Consider the following 12,718-nt stretch of genomic DNA (forward strand, 5'->3'; position numbering starts at 1 on the left):
GCCTCTCTTGCAATGCTTATAAGAGAGGATAAATCAGTTTATTTCCAGGAGTTTTAAAGTCCCAGAACCAGTCTGCTGTATATGATATGGACCAGGAAGACTTGGGTTCAAAGCCCCACTCAGCCATGAAGGTCTAAATCAGGGTTGGTCAAACTGTGGCTCTTTCACACATATTGTGTGGCTTTTAAAGCCCCCACTGTCTCATCAGTTGGCCTGGAGAAGGTATTTGTCTCTTTAAATCACCTGTCCAAATCAAGCCAACTGGTGGCTTGGAGAATGTATTTAAAGTTGCTTTCTTTCCACCTTTCCCATCCTCCAATCTATTTGCCTGCCTTTCAGCTCTCAAACATCTGATGCTTATTCTATGTGGCTCTTATCTTAAGTAAATCTGGCCACCCTTGGTCTGAATCAAGTGTTGTCTTTTAGCTTAATCTCTCTCTCTAGGCAACTGTAAGAATAAAATGGAACCATTCCCATGAATACTGCAGGATTTAAAAGTGATAAATACATTGATGTACCGGTATGTTGTCCAAGAAAATGGAGAAGCATTGCAAGATGAAGGTCAAACCTAAAAATTACACAAGCTCCCATTCTCTTGGCAGAGATTATAGTTACAAAGCTGCTAACAAGATTCTCCAGTATATTTATGGCTATTCTACGACACTGCAAGAACCTTAATACTTGACCTGAGCTCTGCGAACTTTAGGAAAAATGGCATTTTACTATAAGCTTTTTTCACATCATATATTCAGGTACAGTTCTCTAAAAACAGAAGGGCTCATCTATGCACCTTTTCCCCCCTACTGAAAAAATGACTATTTCCTGAAGGAACTATGTTTCAGTGAATGCTGTCAAGTATGTATTACTTAAGGGAGTTACAGCAAAGTGATTTTTAATAAGCAGACGTCTACATAAATGGTTTAATACAGCTGCCTGACAAAGAACTACTTACACTAGATGAATTAGTTGCCACTTGGTCTCCTTTCTCCTCTAACAGAGGTCCAAGTTCAGCCAGTTCCACATCTTCCCTGTCTCTGCCATTATTTGAAGGTCCATTTCCTTGGCTGGTTACTGATCCTTTACGGGACGACATCTGGTCAGAAGACAGACACCAGACCTGGACTTCTGCAAAAGCAGAACAGGAGACTTCTCCAGTACCCTTATGAATTCTCACTAGGAAGAAGAAAATGTTACTTTGCAGACTAGTTTGTTTCTGAAGATGTTTGCAACCTAGATACATAGTAGTTGTTTCTTCCTAGTAGGCCCAAGAATCTTCTACCTGATCAAACAAATCTTAAGCAATTAGATCCAACTAGGTTTGCGCAAAAAAGGAACTAATTCTGAAAAAAAACCCTGTTATGTTGTTTACAGATGATGCACTCATGCATCACAGCAAGCACCATGCTAAGAAAGGAATTTTCTCTTATATGAAACATGACGGAATGCAAAGCTGCTGCTTTTTTGTAATATTTAAAAATTAAAAACAATTGGCACTTGCCCAGATAATCAGGTGAGCATTTTTAATTAGAAGATTTGTATTGGGGGAATATATCCAATCAGCTAGACATCAGAACAGCACTCCCAAAGACTCACTTTCAAAGCACAAGAGTTTGGCAGCCAGACTGGCTTGATTCAGGTCGCCTATGAATACAGTACTCCTTCCAAATGATTCTTCAAAGAGCAAGGGGTTCAAATAGAAGATTCTATGAAATCCAAATAATCTATTATTCAAATCCCTTCCAAAGTCTATGCAACAATTTTGTCCTGAATTTGACATTCATTGAAATGACTCATACATAAGTGGACAGAGGATAAAGAAAGACACATGTTTCATATCCTGGGGGATGGTGGGAGAGAATCAGCAGAAACCAGTTGTTCAAATATAAAGCCACAAAAACAAAAGCTATACATTCCTACTTGCATGAATGAAAACTGTTCTGCTCATGCACAGGCAGGTGAGTGGTAGCTTTCCCCAGGCTGTAGTCCCTCAAAAAGCTGCTCCAGAAGGTCAGAATGACATGTGATGTGGAATGGAAAGATGTAGCCAGTAAGGAATATCTGTAATAGTACCATCACCTCCTGTGTTCAGCAGAGTAAGAGTTTTCATCAAAGCTGTAACAGGCTAGAACAGTGGGAGGCAACGATAAGAGATTATGGAAAGAATTATGCACTGAATAGGAAATAGGTATACCAAAAAGACTTTAAACTTTAAATTAATTGATTGCTGGACCTTGGGTTAAAAGCTGCAAAATTCTGGGATTTCAAAACATACATCATTGAGGTCTGCATATTTAGCAATAAAAACGTGCGGACTAGCTCTCAACAGATTTGCAATGCAATCTATGCAGAATTATCCCAGTCTAAAACCCACTGCAATTAATGAGTTTAGAGTGGAACAACTCTAAGATTGCACTGTAAAATATAGATAAACTGCTGCCCTAAGTCACTGGCAGGGTTCAGAAAACACCTGATTTATAATGCCAACCCGATCATCAGCTTCAAAGAAGTTATTTAGCCACACTAGCCTAAGGGGAAGAACAACAAAAATGTATACATACTAGGTGCTGAGAGGACCATTGTTTGAACACAGACGCTAACAATGAATCAAAACATAACAGAAACTTTGAAAATAATTTGTTACCTGTAAATTGTTAGGAGAAAATGATGCACTTTGCAGGATACCAGCTCACACTTCTACCCAGCTTTCCATTCCAGCTCTGCAAAGCCTAGAAGTAGGAAACCCATAGTTTAGAAATCTTCTAACAAAAATTAAAAACTGTCCCAGCTATGTTTGGCTAAGGTTCAGTTGCAACTATCCATGAATACTTCCTTCACATATATTACCATGCAGTTTTGACAACTCTATAATACAAGGAGAAACTATATTGCCTCTTCCAAAACATACAGAAAGCTTACGGAAAGACTTATGTCTTTCTTATTCCACTTTTTACTATATACTGTCATCTTAGAAAAGATGTTCCCTACAGCAAATGCCATGGGTGCAAGACTTGCAGGACAACCTCTATGAACAAATATGTCTGCTATGAATGTAGCAGAATCAAGGGCACCCTTTTAAAAATGGAGCTGCTTTTCAAGTGCACCAAAAGAAAGTTTGTTCACAGTGATTAGTCTTCTCCACTGTGTATCTGTGTGTACTCAGATTGCACAAAGCCCAACAGGCCTTATTATTTATCCGGCTATATGACTAAAATAGGGTTGGATGCCACTATGTCTATCTCAAGTAACATCCAAAAATACATGATACAATCCACATAACACCTTTTTACTAGAACCAGCCTAGTAACACATAACAATGTATGAACTTTTGAGTTCACCAGGACTCTTAATCAGACTGCATGTTACAAAAGCAAAACATTAAAATGCTTAGAAAGACAAAGGAAAATAGCAACCATAGCTATCATGAGGCCAAAACATGAAAAAAGTCATAAGTTGGATTTAATTTTTTGTTCTAAAGTGGAATATGGTGACCTGATGAGAGGGAAAGAAATCCATCCAATCAGATCATTGTTTGCTGAAACCATGAACCTGTCTTTCACTGCATCAGATCATTGTCTATCTCTGACTGGCAGCAGCTATACATGGTCTTCCACATCACCATCGACTTATTCCTGTCAACTAGAGATGATCCTGGTCCGCAGCCTGTTAACAACCAGGCCGTGCAGGGCATCTCTGCCCCACCCCACCAGCGCCTCCTCCCGCCAGGAAGTGGGAAGGAGGCAAGGCCCAGGAAGGAAGTGGGGAGAAGGCAAGGGCAGCGCCACTTTTTCAGCGGGTTGCTCACTGCTGCTGTCCCCAGTGCTGATCGTGAGAGCGCCAGAGGGCCATGGGAGCTCAGTCTTCAGCGCGGTGGGGGGTCGGCCTTTAAAGAGCCCGGGAGGCACTCCACCGCCCCTTCCTGAGCCTTAAAATTGTGAAGAATGGAGGGGGGAGGAGGCTGGGGAGGCAAACAGGGATTTGCCTAGGGGGCGGGGGGGGGAGGCCAAATTCAGTGCCCCCACCCTGCCGGCCCTGGGGCCAAGGTGGGTGGGCCAGTCCTGGGGCCTGGCCCTGGCGCCAAAAAGGTAGGGGGCCATTGAAGTAGATTGAGCCTGGGACCTTCTACATGCAGCACAGATACTTAAGCACTCCGTCATGTCTCCTACAGTAGTGGTGGATCAATTTCTATAGCGCACCTTTGGAAGTCAACAGATCTGACTGGTTTACAAGATATTGTGGGGGATTCTGACAGTCCAAATGGTAACTAGAGATGAGCACAAACCCACTCACAAACTAAATTCCATGATAAGTTTCATGGTTTGTGAAACTTTCATGGTTGTGCCAGTTTGTGGGCAGATACATTTCCAGACAGACTATCTCCACTCAATTAAAATGTTTACAAAACTTCAAAACAACAACTTGGAGGACATGTAGGTGAGCATTTGAGGGAGGTTCCCTGTAAGTTCGATGTCTCTAGCATGCACAGGATCCATTCTATACACTGCTAGATCTGATTCATTTTGATAGGTACAGGCTCAGGAGTATATAGAACAGATCTTGTGCAAGCTAGAGACACCAAACTCCCAGGAGATCTCTAGCTGACTCTCCTCTATCTGCCCTCCAGTTTGGTGAGGATTGGATTTACGGGGTCTGAGTTATGGTCCCCCAAAGGTGTCCCCAAGAAAGTGCTTTCTGAGGAAATTAGTCAGTCAACTGGAGATCCCCTGCAAGTATGGTGTTTCTAGCATGCCTGTGTGTGTGTATATGTGTATGCACATTCACTGCCCCCCAAACCAAACCAGTTTGTGAGGTGGCCAAAAGTTCATAACAGTTTTTGGTTTGCGAACAGGGCATGCCATGAACGGAACCACGTTTTTCCAGTTTGTGCCCATCCCTAATGGTAACTCTGATGCCTTTATAGGAGTCCAGAATACTAGGTTCCAGGGGACAGCAGACAGGGTTGCTTGCCAGTACCCTATTTCACCCTCATGTAGGAGCACAGACCTTATGGTGTTGGGGACTGAAATGGGAAAGATGATGACTAGGACATGATCAACAGAGAATGTGGGCTGAATATGACGATATGTTATGAAGCTTCTTGGAAAGCCTACTAGGTAGTGGCAGTAACAATAAAGGCACAATACATTCCCACTACCTCTGCACCAGCTAAGTCACATCCAGTCCTGCTATTTAGGATATTCTATGAATATCTGATTCTTAGGTTGAAATTTCAATATCAAAAGCAATTGCTACTAGCAATGATAACACTGGCATGCTTTTTTGCTAAAAATATTCTCTGATTTGCTGGGGTTTTGATGACAGTTTTGGAATTGCTCTGCAGAAGTATCGGCAGTACCATCTGGACATTCTATGGATATCTTCAGCTTGGTATCCCTTTTTTATTGCACTGCTAAGATTAAGGATGTTATGCATACAACTGGGATCCTTGTCAGTCCTGGCTGATAAAATCTTGTTGTGACAAGGTGAGTCTCTAATAGAGCTTAACATTTTTGTTTGAGGGATATTTTCTGTAGGAGGTTGATTTTCATCCTCTATTAAATGTCACCTTTTGACACAAAGAATGTGGCTAATGATATGCAGATCTCATATAATTATATGTACCTGCCCTTTATCCTTTTAAATCCAGTTTCAGATCAGAGCTGGCTTGATCCAACCAGTGATCCTCCACGAGCCTCTAAGACAAATGAGTGCTCAATATTGTTGAAGTGTCTGGAAGTTGGTACACAGATTAGAGGAAAAGTGCTGGAGTGGTTGAAGTTGTCTATCTGATGGAATTTAGAAAGCTGAATCAACATATTGGGATTTATCCCAAAGTATCTCACAGGGTTCTGCATTATCACACATGCTTTCTAATATTTATACAAAGCCTTTGAATTAGATGCTACTTATAAATCTTAAAAATGAAAAATGTTCAGTGTTATCTGATGCAAAATTCTTATGTTCGAGGAAAAGAAAATAGGGTGCAGATACCTTGCAAGTAGATTCCCTAAGTAGGGGAGGGGCTGTCACTCAGAATAGAGCATCTGTTTGGCATGCCGAAGGTCCTGGGTTGTGTCCCTGGCATCTCCAGCTGAAAGGACCAGTAGCAGATGATGTGAAAGATTAATGGCTGTAGAGCCACTGCCAATCTGAATAGACAATACTGACCTTGATGGACCAAGAGTCTAATACAGGATAAGACAACTTCATATGTGTCTATAAGTACAATAAGGCTTCAATTGGGTCCTGAAAAATATTTAAGTTAAAAATGGGTCCCCTACAGAAAGTTTAAGAACCACTGGAGTAGGATGTCATCAATATGCTAATAACAGCACACTACACATCTCTTCACCTAAGCTTCCAGAGGCAGCTTTTCCTATTCTAGGTTAGTAGCTCTCTGCCACAGTAAAGTAACTGAGGTAAATTTGTGAAAGATCAAACCAGACAAGGCAGAAGTGGTGCTGAATAGCAAAGCAGGAATTGTGAGGAATATTGTGCTCCCTGCTCTGAGTAGGGAAAGTCTATTGTTAGCAGATTCAGTTTTGGTGGAACCTGCCCTTTTGCTAGAGAAACAAGTGGGTATGGCAGCAGAGAGTTCTTTCTTTCAATTCTATCTAGCATAGAAATTAGCCCCATTTTTAGCATCAGTCAACTGGCCAAGCAGATCCATATTATGGCAACTTCAGGAGTGGACTACTGCAGTGTACTCTGTGTGAGACTACCCTTGGACAATTTAGAAATGTCATGCAAGATACAGAAGCCTCTAGAGCAGCAGCTCAGTAGCTGCTTATAGCTCTTCGGCATGCCACATGCAGCTCTTCTGAGCAGCATTTCCCATTGAGGCACCTGCTTGTGGGCCAAGAAAGTGGCAAAGCTTGTGGCTGGTGGGTTGCTGCCACCTTGAAACAGTTGCTGAGGGACTGGAGTGCTTGAAACAGTTGCCCAGGGACTGGATGGGTAAACTGCAAACATTCCTGAGCTGCAGATCTCAAACATGAGATAGCCCATCTTCTCCAGCCACCTTTACCTTTCTCCACAGCCTCCACGCTCTCATTCCAGCACCCAGGACAGAAAGAGGACAGAAAGGACAGAAAACCAAGAGGACAGAAAGCTAAGGGAGAAGAGAAAGTAAGTTTACCTCACCTTCCCAGCAGCTATACTGGAAAAAATGAAAGTTGGACGCAGGGTGGGGTGTGAATTCTATTCCCCTTCCTCCACAGCCAGCCTGACCTACTCTGGTTGTCTTGCAACTTCACTAGCCTGAGCTGCAGTGCTGCATGCTGGGGAGAAAACAAGAAGACACAGAGGGAAGAAAAGGTGTCCACTACCCAGGCTTTCCTTTGTCATCTGCAAAGAAAGGCACATGGAAAACAGCCTCAGCTATCCCTCTCTTTCACTTGAGCTGCAGGCTTCATACCAGGAAGCAAACAAGAAGGGCAGTAAAAGGTGCATAGCCTTCCCTCTGCAAAACCTATGGCAGTCTAATGAATCAGCCTCCCTTGCAATGCTCACAGCCTGTACAGGCTCCCACAGTGGGAATCTCAAGCAGCTTTTACTTCCATCTCTGCCTGCTCTCTTCCTCAGCACGAACAATGGTCTGCTGAGGCTGCTGGCTGGATTCAAGCAAGTAGGCTCTGCAAAGGAAAGACAGGTACTTCACCTGCAGAATCCTTTCATCAATGACTATGAGCCTCTGACATCCTCCAAATCCTCAAACACTTGCAATGAAAACTGTATAATCGTCAATCCTTTGCACACTTACCTGAGAGTAAATCCCATTCAATAAAATGGGACTTATTTCCAAGTAAACATGCATAGGATAGCACTGTTAGTGTCTTCACCATCCCTGAAAAGAAAAGTTTTGAATTTGGGGGTTTCTCCAGTCCTTTGGCCCCATCTAGGAAGAAAAACGGGGATCATTTTATCACTGACATGTGCCTAAAACAGAACTAACAGTTTTCTTTTTAAAACACATTACAGGTTGTCTGATTATATCAAAGGTTATGGAGATGCAGAGATTCCACACATGAGAGTGGGTCTACTTATGCTGCTTAATGAGCTGGGAGAATGAGGCATACCACTGTTGAATGTTAACTCATAAAACAAGATCCAGGTGGGCAGCCATTTGGTCTGAAGCAAAAGAAAAAACTTGGGCCGTTTTCCCACTGACCTTTCTCCGGAGCGACGTCCCTCTTCACCGTGCAGCGTCTGCGCGGATTTTCCACCAACTGCTGCGCACAACCAGGAAGAGCTGTGGCTTGTGTGTTGCAGATGTAAACTGGTTTTTAGCGGTTTACATCTGCGACACGAAAGCCGCGGCACTTCCTGGTTGTGCGCAGCAGTTGGTGGGAAATCCGCGCAGACACCGCGTGGTGAAGAGGGATGTCGCTCCGAAGTAAGGTCAGTGGGAAAATGGCCATAGAGTCCAGTAGCACCTTTAAGACCAACAAAGTTTTATTGAGAATGTAAGCTTTTGTGTGCTAAAAGCATACTTCATCAGACAAGCTTGTTTTGTTGTTCATAAAACAAGACTTGTTGCAAATAGAAAAGTTAGCACAGAAAGAGGTTCTAACCACATTTTTGAAGCACATGAAAGCACCACTAGACTCAAACTTTGGTCTCTTAAAATAATGTTACCTTTCTGCTTGTACATTCCAAAAGTCATTTCAAAGCATTGATTCTCACCCTTTAAGACCTTCACGGCCTGGGCCAGAAATTTGAAAGACCAAAAGACCCTGGAATGTTCCTCTCATCCTACAGGCTTTTTCATTATTTACAACAGGAAAGTGGGGAGCACTGAAAAAAATAGGTTCTCTTTTAGAATGAGTGAAATGCTTACGATAAAAAGGTTACGTAATTCAACTCATGAGCATATGCAGAATGTACGACAATCCACTGTATTAGAGAACAACTCCAGTGCATACAGTAGACATATCCAACATTTCAAAATAGTTATTGCTTAAATGTTCCTAATTTGAACATAATTGATATATTGCAGTCCAAGCTCTGCTCATGATCTGAGTTCAATCCCAGTGGAAGCTAGGTTCAGGTAGCTGGCTCAAGGCTGACTCTGCCTTCCATCCTTCCAAGGTCGATAAAATTAGTACCGAGCTTGCTAGGGGTAAAGTGTAGATGACTAGGGAAGGCAATGGCAAACCACTCCCTAAAAAGTCTGCCAAGAAAACGTCATGAAGGACATCACCCCATGGGTGGGTAATGACTCGGTGCTTGCACAGGAGACTACCTTCATCTTTTTATGATACCCTCTCAAATGTTATAATATTAACTCAGTCTCAAATAGGGGTGCACAAAACAAAAATGATATTTTTCAGTTCAGGTCTATTGGACCTGGAAAACATTTTTTAATGGTATTTCCAAAAAAAAAATCCCAGATCCCAATACCTGGTATGGTATTTGGACCTGGTTTTTAAAAAAACAAACTGAATTTTGGGAGGTTCAATAGACCTGAAAAGAAAAATACTGATTTAAAAAGAGACAGCCTGCCCTGGGGAGGGCTCTGCTTTTCCTGCAGCGTGGTTTAAATTGAGCTGCAAGAGGAGTCCACCAGCCATTCAGTATAACTGAATGTACCCAAATAAAAGCCCGCCCCCAAAAATCAGCTTTATTCAAGCTCAGCTATAAAATGAAGCTGATAAGATGCTACGATCTGTAATCAGCTTAAATAACATCTGAAAAATAAAGAATTTCCAGGGGGAGGGGGGGTTGGGTCAGTATATGGTAGAAGAAGAAGATATTGGATTTATATCCCGCCCCCCACTCCGAAGAGTCTCAGAGCGGCTCACAATCTCCTTTACCTTCCTCCCCCACAACAGACACCCTGTGAGGTGGGTGGGGCTGGAGAGGGCTCTCACAGCAGCTGCCCTTTCAAGGGCAACCTCTGCCAGAGCTATGGCTGACCCAAGGCCATGCTAGCAGGTGCAAGTGGAGGAGTGGGGAATCAAACCCGGTTCTCCCGGATAAGAGTCCACACACTTAACCACTACATCAAACTGGTGAATGCACATCCCTAGTTCCACATATACTGCTAGCCATTCTGTGAGTGGATGAGACTGTTTCTACCTCAAATGTTATTAATCTTTATGGTCCTACTGGGCTTTTGTTTTATTCTATCAAAACCATACAATATCTTTTGTTTACTACAAAACTTATTCTGTCTTCACCTTCTGTTTTCTTACAGCTCTGATGGCAAACACTATGATACATATGCTAGAATAAGGTTGCAACAGTTGGCAGGTCTTTCAAGTACTGTCAATGCTGTTTACAGAAAGCACACATACTGTTATATTTATAAATAAATAAATATTTATGACTTTTAACTAACAATACCATTTTGTCACAGATACATTTTATATTAACCAGTAAAATAAGCATATTTTTTCCAATACTGCACATATTTCAGATTTTCCCAAAATTTCATCCCCTCCCCCCCAAAAAACCAAACCGAATACACTACCAACATAGCCCCCACCATGATTTCAAAATTTTCCACACATTTCATAACTCCATCTGGGACCCACATGCTTGCAAGACAGCTTTTCCTAGTATGTTCCCTTATGGCAATTCTTCAGACCAAAGCTTGAGAGCCAGCATAGTGCAGTGGTTGAGTGGTGGACTCTAATCTGGAGAACCAGGTCTGATTCCCCACTCCTTCACATGCAGCCTTCTGGGAGACTGCAGGCTAGCCAAAGTTTTCTCAGAACTCTCTCAGCCCCACCTACCTCACACAGTGATTGTTATGGGGAAAAGAAGGCAATTGTAAGCTGATTTGAGACTCCTGAAGGTAGAGAAAAGCAGGGTATAAAAAGTCAGCTCCTCTTCTTGTTTGTCATTCCATCGGCAGGAATGTTAGAACAGCCTCTGCTGACATTTAGGCATTTTCTTTAGTACTCTCCCACACTGTGGAATGATCTTCCTGACTATTTCAGGAAACATTCACTATGCTAAACTTTCAAAACATTATAAGAACAGATGGCCTTCCCAGATTTGATGGCTGAACTACCTCTAGTGTAGAGGTTATTAGTAGGTGGACATTCATTCTGGTTTTGATGTATTTTAAGGTAACCAATTCACACAAAGCATTGGTTAGACCTGCTAGGTTTCACTGTTGCCCTGCATGAGCTGAAAATGCAGTCTACAAGATACCCAACATATGCCTGTAGCTATCCATTGCAAGGAAGTGTGGTAGCCAAGTTATCATTCAGGCAAAAATAGCCCTCCAAAAATTTATTTTCTCATATGGTATCCTTGAGAAATATTGGAAGAACAACAGAGCAACAACAATCTAGGTAGCTATATCATTCTATTCCCTCCTCCAAGAATTATTTCATAGGCCTTAAATACATTTTCCTCAGAATCCAATAGAAAACCATAATAGCATCCACTGCTGCAATCACAGTCTTTGCAACTGGTCTACTTTTATTCACATAAAATATAGCGTAACATTTTTAATATTGGCTAAATTTAAGGTAGTACTCTGCTCATACTGATAGAGGTCTCTTAGTTTTATGAAATACCTCCCTACACGCATCATTCCCATTTAAAACTTGCTAACTGCCACAATACATTTTAAGCTATATATAAAATAAATACGGATGCTATAATGAATTAGAAGCCTACTAGGGGAAAGGTGGTTTCATTTCCTGTATTTTGTTGCCCATGAACCATAAAAAACCCTACCATAAAATAATTTCTCCAAGGAGCTAAACAAAGATCTCCCAACTACAATAAGTCCCCTAAAATAAAGCTACTGATCAAAGACACATTAGAAGACCACTCAAAAGCCACCATGTGAACTAATACAAAAGAAGCATCTTCAGTAAGAAATCATTCTTGCCATGTTACAGTATGAACAGTTTCTGTACTTTCATGAACAGCTTAGTTATCCAACTCAAGGCGGGGGACTAAAGACTTACATTTTTAGGCCCTAAATATAACTCTAATTGCTTCTTGAAACCAATCTGATCTCAAATTACAGATTCAAGCAACACTTAACTTTGAGGCCACTTGAAATTTAACCTGTCATTTTACAGGGGCTACCAGACTGTATTTGCAAGTTAATAGATGGTTCTTGTTCCCAGAATAGCTTGAAAGAAAGCTTATGAAAAAATGGAACTCTCCTGAATCACTCAGTGCAATAATATAAAGAGTAAAAGGTATAACACTAAACACTACAAGGATGGGCATTTTTTTCCTAGGGCTACTTTCCACAATCTAGGTAGCTATAGCATTCTATTCCCTCCTCCAAGAATTATTTCATATGCCTTAAATAAATTTTCCTCAGAAGCAATATGAAAGCCACCATTAATTATCTTACCATAACACTGGCTTACCCACGCACTACATCTTAATAGCTGTTTTAACAAAGAAAAAAGTGTTGCAGTTTAACAGTATCTCTGTACGTGTCTCTTCAACTGAAAATTTAAATGACTTATGTGGTTCATACTGAAAACTTATACATTGCTTGAGCCACAGACTCAGAATCCTCAACTTTCCACTCACACTTTGCTATACAGCCTGAAGCATGCAGTACAATAGAGACATCACAGACCCCAAAATATACTTTGTTGGCAAGTATGAGAAACTGTGCATCAAAATGCTTCCTCTGCTGATACCACCTTCCTCATCAGTTAACCAAATCATCACCAAATGACTGAGCATTTCCTCTGCAGATGTAGAAACACAGACAGGAAAAACACACTTC

The 12,718-nt window shown here is 41.6% G+C and overlaps 1 protein-coding gene across 5 annotated transcripts in view; it reads right to left on the reverse strand.

The window, feature by feature from the left end:
- ADIPOR1 (adiponectin receptor 1) overlaps positions 1–12,718 on the reverse strand; it is a 51,848-nt gene that overhangs the window by 20,775 nt on the left and 18,355 nt on the right. For 2 of the 5 annotated variants that reach the window (XM_060231084.1, XM_060231083.1), the window contains exons 2-4: positions 2,642–2,726; positions 1,918–2,122; positions 953–1,173 (exon numbers count right to left, since the gene is read on the reverse strand). In XM_060231084.1, the coding sequence (XP_060087067.1) occupies positions 953–1,173; positions 1,918–1,945 (249 nt within the window). In that variant the 5' untranslated portion in view covers positions 1,946–2,122; positions 2,642–2,726. The remainder of the gene's footprint in view (positions 1–952; positions 1,174–1,917; positions 2,123–2,641; positions 2,727–12,718) is intronic. The other 3 variants (XM_060231087.1, XM_060231086.1, XM_060231085.1) reach the window with 2 other exon arrangements.

The sequence above is a fragment of the Heteronotia binoei genome, chromosome 2, assembly GCF_032191835.1.
Source record: "Heteronotia binoei isolate CCM8104 ecotype False Entrance Well chromosome 2, APGP_CSIRO_Hbin_v1, whole genome shotgun sequence".
In the NCBI taxonomy this organism is placed as follows: domain Eukaryota; kingdom Metazoa; phylum Chordata; class Lepidosauria; order Squamata; family Gekkonidae; genus Heteronotia; species Heteronotia binoei.